Source organism: Xiphophorus maculatus, chromosome 6, assembly GCF_002775205.1.
Source record: "Xiphophorus maculatus strain JP 163 A chromosome 6, X_maculatus-5.0-male, whole genome shotgun sequence".
Lineage (NCBI taxonomy): Eukaryota > Metazoa > Chordata > Actinopteri > Cyprinodontiformes > Poeciliidae > Xiphophorus > Xiphophorus maculatus.
In genome coordinates this window covers 15,035,669-15,056,756 of record NC_036448.1, presented here as the reverse complement: position 1 = coordinate 15,056,756, position 21,088 = coordinate 15,035,669, and the positions used below count along the sequence as shown (strand labels likewise).

Below are 21,088 nucleotides of genomic sequence, written 5' to 3'. Positions count from 1 at the left end.
TTTATATGTGACAGTCAATGTAATTTAATTTGCATAATTTTGGGGGAGATGGATAGTCATTTTTAGGAACAATACATAGTGTCAATAAGCAACAGTTTAACAACAAAAGAAATTCATTGCTTTTTATGTGGACTATTTATAAACCTCAATATTAAAAAAATAGAATGAAAAAAAAATATCATTACCTGTTCTGCAGGTTTCTTAGCTAACCTATGAAGGGAGACAGAGCAAATGTTTTGTTTGGCTTCAGCTGTGGTTCGGTACAGAAACTGTATTTTGGCAAGTATGAAACAATATCTTTTAGAAACAGATTCAGGACTGGCCGGCCTTTCACTTTAAAAGAATGATATCATAGCCCCGCTATGAAAGCTTCACAAGCGTACTCCAATATTTCCATTGTTTTTAGTGTATTTCAGTTGAAGTGTTGTAGTGCCTGATAAACACCATACTGCTGAAAATGTGCCTTCATAAGTACGCATATGAATTTTGTGGCATTCCATTCTTAATACGTTGTGTTTAATATAACAAGCTATGACAACTTAATCTCTTCTAGGAAGCAATATTTTGTAGGATTGTGTTTATACAAATTTATGACCAGATTGTTGGATTAAAAGCCCTGACTCACAGTATCTGCTCTATTTCATCCCAAAGGTTTTTGATTAGTTTGAGGTCAGGACTGTGCAGGCCAGTCAAGTTTATCCACATCAAACCTGCTCATCCATTTTCTTTGTAGACCTTGCTTTGTGCACTCATGCACAGACATGTTGGGACAGAAAGGGACCATCTCTAAACGGCTCCCACAAAGTTGTCCAACTGCTCCCAAAATTTCATGACAAGACTTACAGCTGTACAAGTGGGATGCTACCAATGTACTGTCTTTGAACTCAGCACCTGAGACTGCACATTCATTAAAGAAAATGCTTTCAGAAGATGTCTGCATACCCATTTACTTCAATCATTTTGCATGTGAAAGAAGACATTTCTAGAAACAATGAAGCGCTTACGAGAAACATCCTCATTTCATCATGAGGACTAAGCATAGAAAGAAAAAGAAGCAGTTCTATACCTGCACTGTAGTACATATTATTTTAATGTGTTGAAAACCCTTTGCAACAAGGCAAGTCAAGCACAACAGGTGCACATAAACACATGTCGAAAGTTCATGAGCTAAATCACAAAAACAGAGGACCAAAAGAAAAAAAAAAGTAGCATGCCAATAAAATCAAATACAAAAGTATAAGTCACACAACATAAAAAATAACTATAAACAAGGTTGGGCTGCTTATAAAACACAATTATTTGACATAATATCATGTTCAATCTCAGATGTTTAAGGATTAACATTTGTTCATAAATGTCAGAATGAACTTCATGTTTGTTTTTAGTTTTGCTAAAGTACCTGCTGAATCATGTAATCCACCAAAGGTGAATGCGCTCCAGAAGGCGTAGTTCAACAAAATGGGAATGCGCTCTTCTTTACATGTCCATCAGCTGAGCCGTAGGTCATACTTCTTTATGTAATGATAATCAGTGACTTAATGCTCGGAGCGGCTCCAGAGCTGTGCTTTAGAATCAGGAAGAAGGATCCACTGTGTGAAAAAACTGCCTGGAAAACTCTGTTAACATAAATATGTTCCTGTATCAGTGGACTGTGTCTCTGTGTATTAAAAAATATATTACAAACAATTATGACAATATTTTTCTTGTTGAAATGTATATTTTAGTCTCCTCAATGCACCACTTTTTAATTTTTTTTAAAATAAAGGAGCCATGTAGATGAGCTGACAAAGAAATAACGCAGTAAATATTTGATGAAATAACACGCTACATGACATGTAAAGGTTTTGATTTGGTTATGTGAGCATTTTGGTATCATCAGACAGAGAAGACAGCAAAACGTAATGTGAAAAGATGTTCTCGGAGATTTTAAAAAGAACAAGAGCTTTACAGTACTGCAGACTTTTTTTGTTTGCATCTGCCTTTGTACCAATGTGCTGCAGAAGCAAAGTCAAGACTGCGTGAAAGAGTTTCTGCTGATATCCCTTGCATCTTAATGAACGATGTCAAGCTTGTCTGTTTTGATGACAAGTATTTATTTTATTGTTTTACAGATAACATACTTCACAGGGTTACCTTAGAGGTAAAATCTCCTGACAGAACTCATTTTTGACTTGCCGGAGACAGAGGGGGAGGATGAACATACTTGTATCGAGCACACATTGTAAACAACTGAGCAATATTTAAGTCTAAATGGCGTACCATAGAGTAGGTGAGAGACAACAAAATGTAAGAAGATGTGCCTCTTGTTTGCAAAGACAAAAGTTTCATTTTTACAAAAACAAATAATGGTCACCGACATTTTTTTTTTACTCTTCTTAGTGGCTGAGAGGTAGAATGAAGTATTTTCAGTTAAACCAATGGTTTTATTCATCTACTTTATTTGATCATCTCATCATATTGAGTGAAAACATTACAAGTGAATAAGGAACCCCAGCCCTCTGATTATTATGTGAAAGCTGCTGATTGAAATGTTATTGGATTTTTCTTGTGAAACTGAAATTTGTATCCCAAAAGTCTGTTGTTATAGGCTGAGAAACATTTTTCGTTCAGGGCTAGGATTTCACAGGACCTCGCCGAAATATGGGAAGTGAATTCCTTGGTTTTAACACTGTGAGGAGCAACGTTCGTTCATGTTTTGTTTTATTCTTCGGGGATGAGGTGTGGAGATGGAGATATTCAGTTGGAAGTATCTGAATGGACGCTCCCGGGTCCTTCTGTGGGCGATGTCACTGACGAAGGAGTCGGAGCATCTTGCCAGCCGCCGTTTGTCTGTGAACGCAAGAGAAGAAAAGAGCATAGTGAAAACTTGGAAACAAAAGACACAAACACAGGAAACAAAAGGTGACAAAGAACAGGTATTGCCACCCATATTTCATGTACATTTTCAGAGATTTGAGTTTTTTTCAACCCATTCAGAAATTCCCTTACAGTATTGATTGAATAACTTTATCATTTAGCAGGTCAAGTTTTAAAGGCAAAATCTACTAAAAATAATCAAGGAAAAAAGAAAGAAAGGAAGGAAGAAAGGAAAGATTGTTATAGATTCCTAAAACAGAAGATTATTTTGTGTTTTACTGTTCACATATTCTCAGAAATATACAATTTCCTTGTTATACAGACAGCATTTTTAACAACTACTTTATAGCAATTTTTCTGCATTACATCTGCAGCTAATTTGAATATGGTATATACAGTATATTGGATATTGCCAACCATGACTTCTACTGTTTCTGCTCATGTTTGTTGCTAAAACACTTAGGCACAAATGGAGAGTGCTATTAACTAAAACTTGAGGAACAATTGTTCAGACAGAATCTAAAATAAAATAAAAACAGATTCAACAGGCTCTCTCTGAACTGATGTATAAGAATACTAGATGTTTTCTTAGTCGCTCTCTACAGGGATATAATATAACAGATAAAAGATAAGATGGGCCTTTAGTGTGACTGCGCCACCAGCTACCAGCTACCAGCTATGTCGGAAATACTGAAATTAGATGAAGCTCGCTTCTGATCGCCAACTCTGACAGTTTTCACCTCAGCAGGGAATGGGACTGCTTCCTAATTGGTTCCCGCAACATTCATAAGTGCACTGCAGCACCAACGTTGAAATGCTTAGAGAGGCTTGACAGGTTTCTTTACATTTTTCCTTCAGAAATTAAGCATAATATATTTTTATTATTAAAGTAGAATATGTGAAATTTATGCACAAAGTTGATTCCTTTGTGGCAAAGTCAATATCGTTATTGTCCCCCAGGGAGGATATTTATTTTACAGCCAGACATTTCAAACATACAAAAACAACGTAAAGTACATAGACAATGTTAAAAACATACAAAGCATACAAGAAGCACTTCATAAATATATATAAGATGGAATTTAAAACTCACAAATTTAAAGTTTATTTTAGTTCCACCGTAAAATACCATAAAAATGGAGACATGCCTGCATTTTTAGGAATAACTTTAGGGAAAATTCTCTCAGATTCAGCAGATTGTGATTCCTGTCAGTATTTTCAAGAGGTAAATCCTCAACTTTAATGTAAGCATGAAAGACTTCGTCTACAGCAGATCACTGAAATGCTAAGAAGCTTTAAAAAATATTTCTGTGCCACTTCTCTCATTTTCCTTTTCACGCAACTGACTTAATGTGAGATAAACAGAGGAGATGAAACACAGAATACACAGAGCTTTCATGTATCTTGAATATACCCCCGAGATGCTGGATAAAAGAATAAATTATCACAATAAAATTCAGCTCTTTAAAAATGGAAGCCATCTCAAATCGCGACAAAAAGGTCGACTAAGGACCATTTAGGACATTAATTGCAATTTCTACGCTATTAGTGAGCGCTGGAAATGTGCTTTGGCAGCCTCTTATTTCCAAACCCTGTTATTTTGCGTAAAGAGCGTCTGTCATCTCATTCAGAGAGAAAAAGAATAAAAAAAAAAAAACACATTTCCAGTCTGCAAGGGAGGCGACACCCACCAGCAATTTAAGGGGGTGTAATTGCTGTTCAAGGATAAAGAGAGAGAGGTGAGCCACCAGAGCTCAGTCAGTAAATTGTACAGAGCAAAAAACCCCCACAAATTTAGCTCTATAAATATAAAACCTCATTCATACAAGCGGCGCAAGCATTTTTTGTTTAAAGTGTTCTTATTTTTTGGTGTTTATCTAAACTTTTATTTTGATATTAAAGTCTTAGATACAGAGGCTTTTCCTTGCTGGGCGCAGGTGTCTGGCTAAATTGGATTTGGATTTATTAGTTACATTTTCTTCTCAGGATTACAATAGATAAAAAATATGTAGCAGGTTTTTTGATAGAGGAAGTTTTAAATCCAATCAAAAATGAAAATATATAAGACCGTCCACATTTATGCATCAATCTTTAACTACTGTCTCAGCTGTCCTCTTTTATTTGCCAACAAAAGATGATATTTTACGTACCTATAGCCACTTTCTGGATTGTGCATACAAAATAATAAAATAAAAGGAGACACAACATTAATAACTTGTTTGTAATTACTTGTTCATGTGTATATGGGATCAGGCTAGTATCAAACTGTTTTAAGGTTTTAGAAAGTTACAGTTTCTAATTTGTTGAAATGTCACTCCTTTCAAAACCATGTCACAAAACAAAAGCCAGAGTGGCTTTATGGAGCACAAAGTAGAACAGACCCCAGTATATGTTGCTGTGCACTGCCAGTCAACTATCTGAATAAAAGACTTCTGCACATTTTTCACTCTTACTCTACATAAATGAGAGTAATTGGTCATACGGTAACAGTGTTTTGAAAGTACAGCTGAAAAGTGTCTGGAAATTACATTTTTAAATGAACTAAAAAAAAGTGGGTAAGCTACAAGTGATGAGTGTTAGCTATTTGCAGGCTCAGCCAATTCAGACAGCCCAGTTAATAAACCAGCTACAACCAGCTTGTTGCATTTGTGTGACAGTATTCTGCACAATAACACCTACTCAATTCAGAAGGTGTTCAACATATTAATTTAAGTCTATGTATCAGAATTCAAATTACAACAAATAATAATGATGGATAAAGCATAATTATAACTGTCATCATAAATATGTTTTATTATTTTGCAGCAGTGAGAACAATTGCTGCATGTTAAGCATTTTTAAAGTATTTTTGTAAATATTATAAACCAAATTTTACTTGTTGTTATCATACAGACACCAAATTTCTTGGTTTTGTCTTTTGTGTGAAGATAGGCTCAGATTACATTATATGACTCACAGCCCATTTTACATTTAACAGCACAATATCCAGCCTGTTGCGTGTTGCAGCAAGTTGGATGTATTAGCACTCCTATTTTAGCAGGAGGCATGTTGCAGGCTTGGCTGTCAGTGCTGCTGTTCCTGTGGATGACTGATCTGGCCAATGTGCTTGGACTGTTCGCCCAAAGCCCCGCTCTTTCTGTCCCTGAGACTGTCGTATCGATTCTGGTCAACCCCCGCGCAGCCTGTCGCCGTGGATCTGCACGCTAACACGTAGCCTCCAGTGCTGAGCGTCCCGCTTAATCCGGCACTGTAGTCCAGAAAGTAGTCATAGGTTGCTAGTTCCAATTTTTGATTGACTGATTGAAAAGTTCGTCTCAGATTCAGCAACATATGTGTATATATATCTATACTTTTTTTTAGAGAAGCAAATTTAGTGACTCTTTGAGAAATTATTATTGGTGAGGGAGTTGAGTCCTTTGTTCTTTTTCTGTCTGATGTCAAACAGTCTAGGAGGATCTGCCTGGTACCTTATCACAATATGCACCCAGATTTGAACACTATCATGCACATCCTGCCACAAAGGAATCATTTCAGAGCAGAACAGCAAAGGGTATGTCAGGAAGAACAGAGGGAGATTGGTTACAGGTCTTACGTTGATGCCCTGCGGACTGTACATCTGGCTGGCTGCGAGGCTGTCACTGTATCCTCCGGTCTGGCTGATAACATGGCGAAGGGTATCCACCTGGAACAGCGGGGGACACAGACAAAAGGGCCCGGTCAGACAATAGCTCTGTACAATAAAGACAGCGATGTGCAAGGAAAGGTCACTCTGATAATAAAAGGCTATCATAAACAAGAAAAGGTTGCAAACAATGAATCTGAATGATCTGGCTGCTAATACAAGCTCTGCAATGGAGGAAAGCAAAAGGACAAAATGATAGAGTGAAACCAAATATTAAAGCATTTGTAGCTGTTGGTAAATAAGTCATCAGTGTCAGAAATTAGGAGTTGCATGCAGACTGCAGTGAGTTCGCTTCTCTATCTGTGAAGGCGTCTGTCAGAACTGTCAGGTAACCTGTGGTGTTCAAGCTTATCTGCCAGTTTTATCTTTTACTTTGAATCGTATCAAATTGGGAGAAAAGATTTGCTATTCATGATTTTTTAAATAAGAAAATAAGAACTCTGCAATCCCTATTATGGGTTAAAAAAAATTCAGTGGGATATTAAGTTAGTAAAACAAAAGATAAGACTTTGCTAGGATAATGTAATTGAGACGATGTTGGCCATTGCTCAGTTGATAATGGTTGATTCTTGATTCTTACATTAAATCAAGAAGTAAAAGCTTAATTTCACTCTAAGATGTGCATAGCTTCTTGCTTCATTATAAAATGCCTAACTTTTTAAATGTTTAATATAAAGGCAAGGCCAGAAGACATCCTTATCTCATTTAAGGCTTGTCCCCTTTGCATATTTATGAGTGACCTAAAGCATTTGCAGAGCTGATCAGAACTGAAAAGAAGTGGTGCAAACGATGCTAAAAGCATCAAAACTACAAAAATATACCACCCTGGGTGCTGATTTCTTAATCTGTTGTGAAAGTTGTAACACTGTAATGGTCATAACTGTCCACTTGGGCAAGGTCACAGAGCCACAGTGCACCAGTGGCTATGTGAACCCGTGTCAGGAGTGCTGATGAGTCTTGCAACGTTTCCAAAACTGTCTGCCGTCGTCTATTCAGCTGCTTGACAATGCTGCTACATTAATGCACCGCTGGAGGCTAAGGGCAACCTCAGACTCAGTGTGTAGGTCAAACTAACGTGGGCACCCCCAGACTGGTCAACGACTGAACAAAGTCTCGGAAATTTGATCAGTTTTCGCCTACCTGGGACTGTATGTTGGCCCCAACCTGCCCCCCTTGGTACGAGTCCCCATTGAGGGACTGCACACTCATGAACAAGTCTCCGGAGTTTGACATGTTAAAAGAGCCAGCAGAACCTGAGAATACAGAGAGGCATGGAGGAAGACAGAAAGCATAGGGAAAGAGAAGAAAGGCACAGAGAAAGGAGTTAAAATGATCATGCTCAAGCAAAACAGCATTAAGTTGGTTAGTCTGAGAGGATGGGACAGAGCTGAGTAAACCTTACAGCTTCCTTGTTTTTGGTCTTTGTCACTTTAAATGTTTCAGATCATCAAAAAACAGTTATAATATCAAAGATTAACCAAGTAGATCCAAAAAACTGTTTTCATGTCATTATCTCATTTATTAAGGGAAAAAGCTGTCCAAACCAACCTAGCCCTGTGTGAAAAATTAATAAAACGGATTACTGACTATGGCATGTGTGGCAGCAACAACTACCGTCAAGCATTTGTAATTATCTGGCAGTAATAGTTTGAATGGGATTGAATGTAAACTGTGGGTGTTTGGCACAATAAAGCATAGAAAATTGTGCTTTCAAAATTTTAATGAAAACTTTCAAATAATGTCAACAAAAAGTTGAAGTACATAGACAACCCCTGAGAGAGGATTTAAATATCAAGAGATAAAAATAAAATCTTGAGGGAACTTCCAGGGATTTTCATATTACCTCCTATTATTTTTCAAATGTTTAAAATGACTTTTTTTTTTTACAACCTTTCTTACTGTTTTGTAAAAAGCACAGATTTATCTTATGAAATGGCTAAATATGTAAAAAAAAAAAAAACACATATATTTACTTCATTAGTGAATTTAAATAAATAAATGTGATTAGATCACCTGAAAATTCAGAAATGTTGTTTCATATGTCCAGAAGAAATGACAGACTTTGATCCTTTTACTTTTAAGTTTTTCTGTGTAACTTTGTTAATCGGAGACTAACCAACAAGCCATGTAATTGGCTGCCTTGTTCAGCATTAAACATTACAAAACATCTTCCTGCTTACTTCACATTGTCAGGTTTTATTTGACTGACTTTGTGATTCTACAGGTCTGGCAGTAATCGGGCCACTGAACTCAATGTAGTTAAGGGCAGTTATTAATCACTTTTTGAAACAGAGCCAGGTTGGTTTGTTTACCTTTGTTAAGCATTAATAAATAAAATAATCATTGGAAAACTGCATTTAACTGTGATAACTCCCCCCCCCCCCAAAAAAAAAACAAAAACAGCAGAACAAATCTTTAACAGTACTGTAGATAAAAAATATTTTTCAACAAAATTGCCCATGACAGGCGCTGTAGGTCAGTAGGTAAAGAAAAACATCCACCAACAACAACAACGAGACAGATCGTCATTGCTAAACTGTTTAAGTTAAAACAAGGCTTCCAGATTATATTACTGTTAAATGTCTATGCTGCTAGTGTTTCATTAAGGAAGTAATAATTGATGTGCAGGAAGACCCAAAGAATCTTCTTCGTTCTTTAATGGACCCCAGCTCCCCAGATGTAAAGAGAGCATCAGGTAACTTGATTTCAACGCCCGGTCCTAATCCAATACAGTTGCAAAGTCTCTATATGACAAAAGACTCCGCTTGCCCTTAGAGCGGCTTAATGGCATACATGAGGTCAACCGGACAGGAGGCAGGAAAAAATTAACGTCCACGAGACCGAGAGGTCAATAACGCAGAGAGGGAGACAGAAAATGAGACAGACTGTAAAGGCAGAGCAGAATGAGAAGTGTTGCAATGACAGACAAGAAAGCCCAGGCAAATCTGGGTTAGTAAAGGAGAGAAGAGCCACTGCGTCAGTCTAAACAGAAGCAAAGACCAAAACCTTGAGCTGTGGTTTCAGTGTGAGAGTACAAACTCTGTGCATCCATATTCTCTCCCATACATAGAAAAACAGGCTTGCAAATCAGCAGCACTTCTTTTTTACTAAAGCAAAATACTGTCAAATGTGACTCTGAAGCTCACCTGCTGAGTTGGGAGTTGACGGCGAGTTGGCCTGACTGCCGTGAGCCGACACACTGGTGGCGTTGACTGCAGTCCTGGCTGCGTACATGTTGGCCTCTTCTTGGAACTTGCCAATGTTTTTCTTGTATCGGATTCTCTTATTCCCAAACCAGTTTGATACCTGTTACAACAGCAGAGAGCGTCAGTGAAAGTGCAGAAAGATAACTTGAAATATTAAAACACTCCCTATCTTCGTGTTCTAAAAATAAATTACAGGAGCAATTTTGTTAAAAATATCATTTGATACAATGTCATCATCTAATACAGAATTAGATAATAAACCATGTAAATTTGTAGATGTATTCAAAAAGACTTATCTGCAAACAAAGCAACATCATCCTGATCCATTTGTTTTGATCACTATTTGCTTAAAAATACACCGTCCATATTTCCAAAACGTTAAATATGTAAACTAAAATAATTTAATTATTTTCAAATTATTCTAATTTAATGTTTTTCTTTTCTTGATCACAGGTAAACAGGTCATTTTGATAACATCTCCTATCCTGAATAAAATATTTTAGTCATCAACTGCTGCTATAAATACAAATTGTATCTGAATTACTTCTTTCCCCAGGAGTAAATTCAGCTTAAAATTAACAGCAGTCCACTGCATTATGATTCCAACATGAAAGGAAACTGCTTCATGTTCTTCAGGAAAATGTAATAAGTCATGTAGATGAGGTCTTTCTGGTTACCTGTGACACGGTGATGCCGCACTTCTTGGCCAGCTCTTCTTTTGCCTCCTCGCTTGGATAAGGGTTACTGAGGTGGGAGTAAAAATACTCGTTCAGGATCTCTGTCGCCTGTTTGTTGAAGTTCCTCCTCTTTCGTCTGGAAAGAAATAAGAATAAATGTAAGAAAACTTAGAAGAATATCTGTATTACAAAGAAGTTATTAAACGATTTTAATCTCTTGAAAAACTAATAGGTTTTTTTAAAAAATGCTTTGCGACTGATCCATTACTACTCTATCTGTAGATTATTTGAAATGGTCATTTGCAATTACATTGCAACAGGATTGTGGCAAAAAAGATTTTGTGTACTCTGCTTTTGTTTTCCCAAAAAAAGTATTTTTGGTTCACTGCATCAGAGTTTAGCTGGGTGTTGGTGCCATTAGCTGTTTGTACTCACTTAAACTGTCTTTCTCATAGAAACTTCTCATTTCTCAATGTGTCTGTGCTTAGCAGTGTTTATTTACCTTCCGGTGCACTTTCCTTATGTCTGCTTCTATGTAATTTCCCTTTGGGATTAATAAAGCTGATTGATAGATATGAATTTGGACATAATTTTATTATATACATTTTCTATAGTTTGCCTTGAAGTGCTTTATGGTGACATTGGTTGTCATTTGGCATCTCATAAAAAACAAATTTGGAAAAATAAAGAAAAAGAGAGAAAAAGTAACCCATTAATAAATGTAAAGCTAGAAAATATTCTTGTTGAAGCCCCTAAAAATACATATTCCATTAGAAAATAGGAGCAGATTTTGCTGTACTAAATCATAATGACACACACAGACCTGGCATCAAGAAAGCGTGAGCGCAGGATCATGACGGCCTCGCAAGTGCTCTGCTTCAGCTGCATCTGAATGGAGCTGAATTTGCGGTGGATGATGCTGACCATGCGCTCAATCTCCTTGGGCGAGATGGGTCGTGTTCGAGACTGCTCCCTCAGCAGGTTCATCACATGGGTGGTGAACTCATTGCACGCCTGAATGAACAGACAGACAGGATTCATAAGAGAAATAACTATCACAGAGGCTCGACAGCTTCAGACAGAACAAAGGGGTGAAATTGGATTCTGGAGAGGCTGCGCGGTCGCCCGACCGGCCCCGAATTCACGCGGGCAGCGCTGACAGTGAAACAGCAGTGGTGTTAGAGGTAATAAGAATAGTCTAAATTAAAGCAGCAGACACAGCGCCATGTTCCAAGGCAAACAAATGTGGCAGCGGAGTCATACAGCGGAGGCAGTAATACTTGTGGTGCTCTGAATATTAAAAGCACTTCTCTTCAATGGAAGAGAAGATGTGACAAGTGAGGAGAAATGTAAAATGACAGCAGGCTTTCAGTCCCGTTCACGTTCAAGAGGTTTAAACTGTCTCCCTCTCTTCTCACTCCATCTTTCCGTCTACCTCTGTCTGTGTCTGAATCAGTCACTGGATATGACTGCATTCAGAGTCAAGGTGTCTGTTGCTTGTCAACACCAGGGTTACGTCAGTCAGAGTGATCCGGCGAGCAGCCGTTCTGCTTGCACACACACGCGGCAAGACACTACTCACTCATACCAACGCAGGGTGTACATAGCGCGGTGACACAAAAATGCTCAGGTGTATATCGACTGTGACAGTTAGCGATGACTAGCCTTCCTCGGAGAAGATGACAAACCCAGAAACGCTTTGACTTCCAAGGGAATGACAAGACGTTACAGTCTTTGGAGGAGAGCTGGTGTGTGACTGATATAATGGCTGCTTGCCTGCTAAAGATAGCGTCGCTAAAAGCTTGGCTTGTCATGAGTTGTCCTGCGAGTTCTCATTTCAAAAGCATCCCACTGTTATACAGAGAAAATGAGCTCCACAGTGCATCCATTGTTTACGTGAACTATCTATTTAGATCTGAAGATGGGACTTTTGTCCCGGCCTACAGCACAGAAAGAGGGGAGACCAGTTTTGGACACTACAACAGTTACAGGACTTGCCACGCTGAATGCCCTCTCATCAAGTAAAAATGTGTAAAAAGCCTTAAAATAATGTACGTTATATTATTACAGTAGTTGAAAGTTGCAGCATGTGGTTTTTTGTCCATGGAGGACAACAGGGTTTCTGCCAGTTTCAGACAAATAAATGTAACTTTTAAAGAACTTTCAAAGATGATGTTTATATTTTAAATGAAAGACAGCCTGTGCCATAATTGCTTCCTTACAGATCTCTTCTGTTTGTCTTTTGCTACATTCAAATGTTTAAGCAAATTCTATGTTCTTGCAAGAGGAAAAAAAAATCCAATTGCTCTCTAAACGTAACATCCAGCTACAACTTGTAACTGGAAATCTGTTTTTCCACATCACTGTAGAATATTTTTCACAAATGCTTCCAGAATCGTTAGGCACATCGGAGGATATTTAAGCAAAAATTGCCTTTTAAGATCATGTGACGACATCTCAATCAATCTGAGGCAAACACTTGGACCATGGCATCTAGAAAACTTCATTTTGCTTTTTTTTAAGCAATCCAGAGATAAACTTGCTGTTGTGGCACAGATTAGTGTCCAGCTGGTTGTTGTGGATTCTTTTGTTCCCTCCTGGATAAATTGTTGATGCTATGTTGAAGTAATTTTAGACAGCCAGTGAATTTCTGGGAAGGTTCCCTAGATGTTTTCTCCATTTGTGGATAATGCTTTAACCTACTTTATGTTGTCAGACAGGTATTATTTAAACGATTCTATTCATTCTCTTGGATGTTGCTCATGAAACTGAGTCACAGTTAATTTAATAATGTTTAGACATGACCTGTGCCAGTTTGGTTTGAAATCATTATTTGGAAACAGAATTTTGTATTTCATCAAGTTATCGTTGAGATTAAAAGTATTTTTGATGGCTTAAGTGTGACAAAAAAGCCCTAACAGAAGAAATCTGAAACCAACTACATTTTAATAATGATTGTCAATCTAAGTTGGATTTTTTCATCGCTGGTATTAAACTCGCAGGATTTTACTGAATTAAACCAATCTTTAATGGATTCCTACAATGTACAGTATAGCTTTGTAATATCTGTAAGCTATTATATTACTATTCAGGTCCCTCATTTCAAGTCCAATTTTGTTAAATTCACACCTTCTCAAGATGAAGCAATTGTTAGTGGATAATGTACCTTGAAACTTTTGATTTTAATTGCCTGAACTAAAAATGGTATCATTTTTAGCCAGTGAGGCAGATTCAGCAGCAGATTTCTTTCACACGTTTAGCCTTCCTGTGTGAGGAAGGGTAAATGTGTGATAAATGCTTTTGGCAGGGCTAATTGCTTCCTGTCTTCACATGGTTTGTGCTTGTATTACACAATAAAAACACCCTAATACATTAGTCATAGCTAAAAATCAGTCAAGGAAAAGAAAGTCAGTGGACGAAGAGCCATTTTTCCATTGTCTGCATCCACTTGTCTATGCAGGGGGGTGGGGGGGCTGCCTAGCTCCAAGGACTACAGAGACACACAGCCATGCACACACACACACCATCACAATAGTCCTTTTAGACCCTGGGAGGGAGCCAGAGTACCTGAAGAGAACCCACAAACATTGGACTCTGTATATATATAGTACATTTGCTCTAACCACCTGGTGCCCTCTAAAGTTAACGAAAGCTGCCCAACAAGTCTACATGGTGTGGCATTTAGTATATGTTTAGGTCCTAAGACTTTGTCTTAATTTTTTGCCCATACAAATATAGAGGCAAGTTGACCAACAGTCACATAGCAAAAAAGGTCAAAGTAAATGATTCATAACATGTATATTTAATTATGTTTATTACAGGGTTTCCTCTATCCATTTAGATAATGCTTCAGATGTTTTAACATTTAACACTCGATATAAAAGAAGAACATAAATCTTCCCTCCTACAAAAACGTCTTTTGTTTAGTAAAAGAGAGATTGGATACATTAGTTTCTTTTTAATGAGTTCAGTAAAGACTTAAACAAATATTTATGCAATAATCACTGTGTTTATCTATAGCAGATGATTCTTCCTTCCATTGCTTTCAAAATTGATGCAACACTAGAGTCTGTTATACTGCCATTACATTTGAGACATTTTAAAAAATATATATGCAGAACCATCAAACGTTACATCAACATTAATTTTGCATCTGCTTCAGAGGCTAAGAATAAAAGTTTAAATAAACAAGTTCTTACAAAGGTTGGGAGGGTGTTTTTTTTTAAATAAATGGATTAAAGCATCATCAACAAGGTAGATAATCTTATTAACTGAAGCTTACATGCTTGTTTATTACCTTAAGTGAACAGAGCAAATGATATCTGATGTGTTATTGTGATTCTCTCCAGAATATATGTAGCAAAGATTGCATATGTTGAAGTAAAACAGCAGTATAAATGAAAATGAAGTGAGTCTGAAAGACCTTTCAGGATGCGTGAACCCTTGTTGTGTTTTCATCATGTAATAAACACTGAGATCACTGTTTCCCACCTGTTCGTACTTCTCCAGCTCCGTGTGGTAGATTTGTCGGATCTGAGACAGCTTGGCCCGGTAGTCGGAGTGTTCTGCAGAGTTATCTGCACCGACGCCGCCGGTGGCCGCAGCAGCGGCAGCCGCGGCCGCAGACCCGCCACCTTTCTCCGGTCCGGCCACACCCTCTGCCAGAAGCATGTTGTCCAGTCGCATCAGCTGGGGATCTGGAGGCTCCTCCTCCTGGGCGCCGCGGATACTGAGCACTGCAGAGGACAGACACAACGAACGTGACTTTAAACACACATCTTCAACTGAACTGCAAGAGTTTTATGCACATAAAAAAAAAACGGTCCCTGCTGTTGCAAGCTCCAGGCTGAACTTGCTGAAATATGACTGTCATTATTAAAGTTCAAGCCTGTGCTATAAAAATCTGCAGCTTCAGAGTCTGCAAGACCATAAAAAGGAAAAAATTTCATCAATTTGATCTATAAATTCATTTAAAATGAACACAACCCTTTAACGAGAGCTCATCTTTTTCTCTCTGTATGTACACTCTGCATCTAGTCTTCAGCTGATGGGTTTTAGCAGAAAACACGTTAATACGGCATGCATGATGCATTGTAGTTGATTAAAAGCACATAGCTATAATAGAGTAAGGAAGACAGAATTAAATAACTACAAAACATGATATAAGTATTTAAAGGTAAACTGTATAGATACAGATACCGTGCAAGAGCAAAGTGGTAATCAGTTTAAACTTAATCAGAAGCCATTAAGGTAATCTTATTACCCAGTTATCAAATACTGATTCTCTTAAATTATGAGATGTAGTAGATTTTCAAATCATTTGCAACATCCATGTGTACAAAATTTTAATCACAAGGGAGAGGTTTGATGCAGTGGTAGGTTTTAATGTTTATTTTTACATGACAAATCATGTGACCAATCATATTTGGCCACTTGGATGGACTATCATTATGGATTCTGAATCTATATTTTCAATGAGAGCAAGCCTTGTAGCAGATAACAAGAAAGCTGGACGATGTATAACAAACTGGACTGCAGCTGCACTGCAAGCTTTCAACCTCAGTCTGTTAAGTATTGTGCTGGACTTAAAAATGTTGGAGCCTTTTGGAAATGTCACTGTTAAGACAATCTACATGTTAGGAAATACATGTGTAAGCCAAGCTAGCTGGAGTAACTGATAAAATAGGAAGCTAATGACAGTATAAAGTGTGATTTTGGTGATATTTTTTTTTTTTAGCAAACCCCTGGTTACAGCAATGCCCTGCTTGCAGTTTGACACAGCCTCTCCTCATATACATAAATCTTTTTGTGCTATTGATTCCTGTTATATTATTTCATGCCAAAGTCCTTTAAAATGGCAGGTTTTGTTGTTTATCACCTTTTTAACAATATCACAAATTGTTTCTAATTAGAAAAACAGACCTCTATTTCTATGACGATCTGAAGAGCACTTTTCTGTTTCCAAGGAAACCTGGTGTAGCAGTTTATTTACAAATAGTTTTGAACAAAAGATAAAAATGGATCAAACTAAAATGCATCACAATTAATATGGCTCCTCAATTTCTTGCAAATAATAACAAGGTACAGACACCGTTCTATTTATCGGCACGATTTAAGCAGGCAGGTGTTCTACCACCTCTGGAAATTGTTGCTGTCCTGCCCGTTTCAGCCACCAGAAGGCTCCCTCAGTAAAGAAGCTGAGCATCCTCCTTTCCTCTGAGACGCAGACAACAGCCGACCAGGTGCAGCCCTCCATTCCAGCCACTGTCTTCAAGGACAAAGACGCCACACTTTTTAACAATGCATCTCTCCTAGTGCCAGAGTACACTCCGCATGTCTCCTGTCTGATGTGTGTAGACAGTGAGGGTGAATGGCAGGATGTGTGACAGAGCAGCAGAGCCATATTGCAGCTGAACAGGCTCAGGTCGCGGCGACGGCTCCTTTGTAAGGAGGATGTAAGGCTCGGTCGCCCTGTGACCTTTCTGCCGAGTAGGGGGTCCAGATGGATTCCAGGGCCGGCACGGGGAGCTCCCACCTCTTTTCATCTCGCCAACCCCCCTCCTCCTTTTTCTCCTTTCCCTCCCTTTTTCTCCTCCAGCAATAACATCATCCATTCCCATCAGCTCCGAAACGTGAGCAAGCTCCGCTCAAGAGGCAAATGTCAATGGCCATCAGACGGCTGGAAAAGGTCAGGAGTTCAGATGGGGAGCAGACGCGTGTGTGGGGGCGTGTGTGTGTGTGTGTGTGTGTCTGTTTGCGTGCACGACAGTAGATGGATATCTGGAAATTTTTCATGTGAATCACACCGGCGGGAAATTATAACACTCGCCAATTTGATTCTGACAAAACAGTCACAGCATCCCAACCAGAGGGGGAATCTAATGAGCCTAAGAGTGATTTATTCATTCCCTCCAACTCCCTGAGTGCACAACTAAAAGCATGAAATGGATTAAATAAATACAATTAATAAGGAAAATCAAACAATCCACTGTGCTGTGGCATAATTACCCTAACCACAGCCATCAGCTTTATTTATTCCTGTTCAGTAATAGCAATGAAATCGATTAGACCTCAATGCCAGTCGGAGTGCTTCGCTGTGAACTTTGCAACCACGGACTATACATTAACGTAATCACCTGACAGTGGGAAGTGGCCTCTATTACTATAAATCATGTACGGCACAATAACACCAAAAACCTTTAATACACATTTTATAGTCTATTGTCGCGACGAAGAGGAGGAAGGGATGGGGGGAGGAGGGTTCTCTTACTTCATCAGTCTCTGATTAGTATCTATAAAAGGAAGATGGCCATCATCTCATCTTGATCATTACTGACAGGCTTAATTGAACAATGAGAGGACACAATTCCCCTCTCCATCACCAACCCCCCTTACCTCGCTTTTTCTCTCCTTTTCATTTGTGCTATACTCTTGTTAAATTCCTTTTCTAGAGATGTGGGCAGCCAAACCCAAAAAAGGCAGAAGCGTTAACAAAAAAAAAAGAAAGAAAAGAAACATAAACAGCTCCAGAGCGGCTTCCTGAATAATAAATGGGCCTCTAAGAATAAGCCTTTTGTTTATTTACTGATAAAATGAATTCCTGCTCCTGTTTTATTTCCTTAAGAGCTGGCTCGTGTCCACTGCTGCCTGTTTGCAAACAACAGGCACAGCCGGGGCGTAGTGTTAAGATTGTAAATAAACACAGCGATCAAGGCACCCACTCATAAAGGGGGGAGTTAAAGTGCGCCGGACACATACAGACAAATACAAAACATGTTACCCAGATATGTGGTTCTGAACAAATGACATTTTCTGTACTTTGTGAGAATATTTACAACCCTTAAAGTCTTACAGGTTTTGTCATTACAATCACAAACCTCAAGGCATTTTCTAATAAAATCTGAAAAGTGTGGCATGCCTCTTTAACTCCAGTGTAACAAAGTGGTTTTTGAAGTCAAATAAATAGTAGTCAGAGTCCCCTCGTCTCTGTATAAATCGCACAACAACTAAGTTAAGGTTAAAGATGCGGAGAAATTTTAATGGCACAACTGCAAAGGAGCTGCCTATATCCACAACTAAGGTGGGAAAATGTGTCAAATTTAGTTGTGCACTTAGCATCCGGCCTCATGAAAGGCACAGCGACAAGAGGAAAGCCAATGTTGAAACAAAGCAAGAAGAAGAACCGTGTTTTTTTACAAGTGCAAGGGACACAGCAAAGATGTGAAAGGAAGAGTTGTGGCTTGAGTGCAAAACGGCATGTGTGGTGGAAAACTCAGACTGTGTGCTCATTCTAAGCACACAGTCCAACATGGCGGGGGGAGTTTCATGATGTCATGATGCGGGGCAACTGGTCAGAGGTTATAGGGAGATGGATGGAGAGATATCAAGGAGAAACCAGAAAGAACAAATGGTAAAGATTTTTTAAAAAACTTGTGACTGTGGGGGAAGGACAACAACTCTCAACTTATAATCACACCTTCAATGAGGCGCTCATGTCATACAATGGTCATGTCATACAACGGTCTAGCCAAAGTCTTGACGTCAATCCAAAACAAAATTGGTGGCAGACTTGATACTCTACATCTAATCTGGCTGAGAATGAACTATTAGTTATAAACTGCACACAATTTCAGTCACAGTCGTCGATGCACACCGTGGTTGCAGTAAAGAGTGGAGCTACAACATTACTGACTCAGAAGGTTGAATACAAATGCTTTTCAAAGTTTCATTTGTAAAAAAAAACAACAACAAAAAAAAACCTGGAACCCATAACTTACTTTCTTCCACCTTGAAATCACGTGCTGCGTTTTGGTGGTACATCATGAAAAATCCTAACAAAATACAGTTTGCAGTTGTGATGCAACAAAACATAAGTTGTAAAAGTATGTTGCTTTTGCAAGGAACTGTTCATCCAGATTGACAAATGGTCCTGAGCCCACATGTGGCTCTGAGAGCCTGTTTAAATAAAAACATGTTTAAATGATGATGCTGAAGTATTCTGTCACAATTACGCAGATTTAAAATCAAACAAGGCAGGAGTGATGTCCCTGGCGGCCTTGATGAAAGTTTATCCCCTCTGCCTCTAACTGGCAGCAAAACACTGGACTGGATCCATTTCCCATCAATAAAGTAATGCAATACACTCTGCAGGCCTGTGGTGCAGATATGTGTGTCTTTGTGTGTCCTTTCTTATCCACATCACATGACCCCAGAGAGGACCAGGCAGTGGCTGCGCTCCCTATTGATTGTGTGGGCACACGTCATCTAGGGTTTCAGCAGTTAATAAATCAGGCCCGCTTCCTGACACAAATCTCTGAGTGTGTGCGTGTTTCTCTGTGTGGGCCTGTCACAGAGCAGTCAGCAGGAGCGAAAGCGACAGCCACATGATAATGTAACATCACCACCATTCATCCCTGCCACACAGCATTCTGAGACAAAACAACAACAACCTGGGAACCAGAAAAAAAAAAAAAAAAAAAAAAAGCAGCGTGATTTACAGCAGACATGACAAGTATCACTAATACAAACCCCTTCCCCTCCCCCGGCTCCTTCCAGGAGTTCAGCTCCTGTCCTCATCTGCATTCGATACAGTCCCAAAAAACACAGCCTTCATCAGAAGCAGCAATGTGCAGCTGTCCGACAAAGTGGCGAGAACCTGCAGATTCTGTTCACCGAGAATGCCAATCAAGCCGCTGTTAATATTGTTTATGTCAAATATCAAAATTTACAGAAATTTGGAGCTCTTGATTTTTATCATGCACAGCTTGAAAAAAAATAATTAAATGTTTGTAAATAGTAACAGTAGCATCAGTTTGGTATTTTAAAGCGTAAACATTTCTTCACAAATAGACAAGTAAAAGACTGATTTATCCAGCTATATGCACAGGCATTTTCTGGTTAACAGTATCAAGGTTTTAAACAGCTACCAATCAGTTTCAACAATATAAACTTTTCCAGTGACCCAAACGCACCAAGAGCAAAAAGCATAAATACAGAAATTAATGAGACTTCAAGAAGCGTTCTAATCATTTGCTCTGTGAAAAAATAAAATAAAATAAATAAAAAAAAAACTGTTTCTGAAGCAAAGGAAACAATACTGATTTTTATCTCCTATATGTGCTGACCTAGCAGGAATAAAACCAATAACATCAAGACAGAACAATCTGATGCTTGGAAGGTACCACAATTATAATGAAATGCTTGATAACTCTAACTGAAAAATAAAAGCCATACTGGTATAATTTTATGGTAGTAAAATTGGTGGGCTTCAACAGATTAAGATTTGTGGTTATTTTAACAACATGGAACAACTTAGTCAAGGTATGGACTAAATGTAGGATAACCTTAAATATATACTCCCAAGGAGTGTAAATATAAAACCAGTAGCAGACCTTCACTCAGTCAAACCAAAAGTTTGTTTGTCTACTTTAACGCTTCTTAGGAAATTCAATTTTAAAAGCATTTTAAGGGGGAAAAAAACTGTTAAATTGTAAACAAGGCAGGACTTTAGGGACAAATGACAGAAACATGCTGCATTTCTCTTCTTCTATTGAAACACAACAAACAAAGAACAAAAACACCGTTTTCCATTTTTCAACTTATTTACATGAAGGCTGCTTGTGACATAAAGATATTGTAACTACTAAACAATCAAAAACCTTTTAGAA

The 21,088-nt window shown here is 38.3% G+C and overlaps 1 protein-coding gene across 2 annotated transcripts in view; it reads right to left on the bottom strand.

Annotated features, from left to right (window-relative positions):
* Positions 1-931: 931 nt before the first annotated feature.
* LOC102222068 (pre-B-cell leukemia transcription factor 1) overlaps positions 932-21,088 on the bottom strand; it is a 65,037-nt gene continuing 44,880 nt past the window's right edge. The window contains exons 3-9 of one of the 2 annotated variants that reach the window (XM_023335879.1): positions 14,913-15,157; positions 11,245-11,435; positions 10,422-10,557; positions 9,685-9,844; positions 7,679-7,791; positions 6,449-6,538; positions 932-2,829 (exon numbers count right to left, since the gene is read on the bottom strand). In XM_023335879.1, the coding sequence (XP_023191647.1) occupies positions 2,737-2,829; positions 6,449-6,538; positions 7,679-7,791; positions 9,685-9,844; positions 10,422-10,557; positions 11,245-11,435; positions 14,913-15,157 (1,028 nt within the window). In that variant the 3' untranslated portion in view covers positions 932-2,736. The remainder of the gene's footprint in view (positions 2,830-6,448; positions 6,539-7,678; positions 7,792-9,684; positions 9,845-10,421; positions 10,558-11,244; positions 11,436-14,912; positions 15,158-21,088) is intronic. The other variant, XM_023335880.1, reaches the window with a different exon arrangement.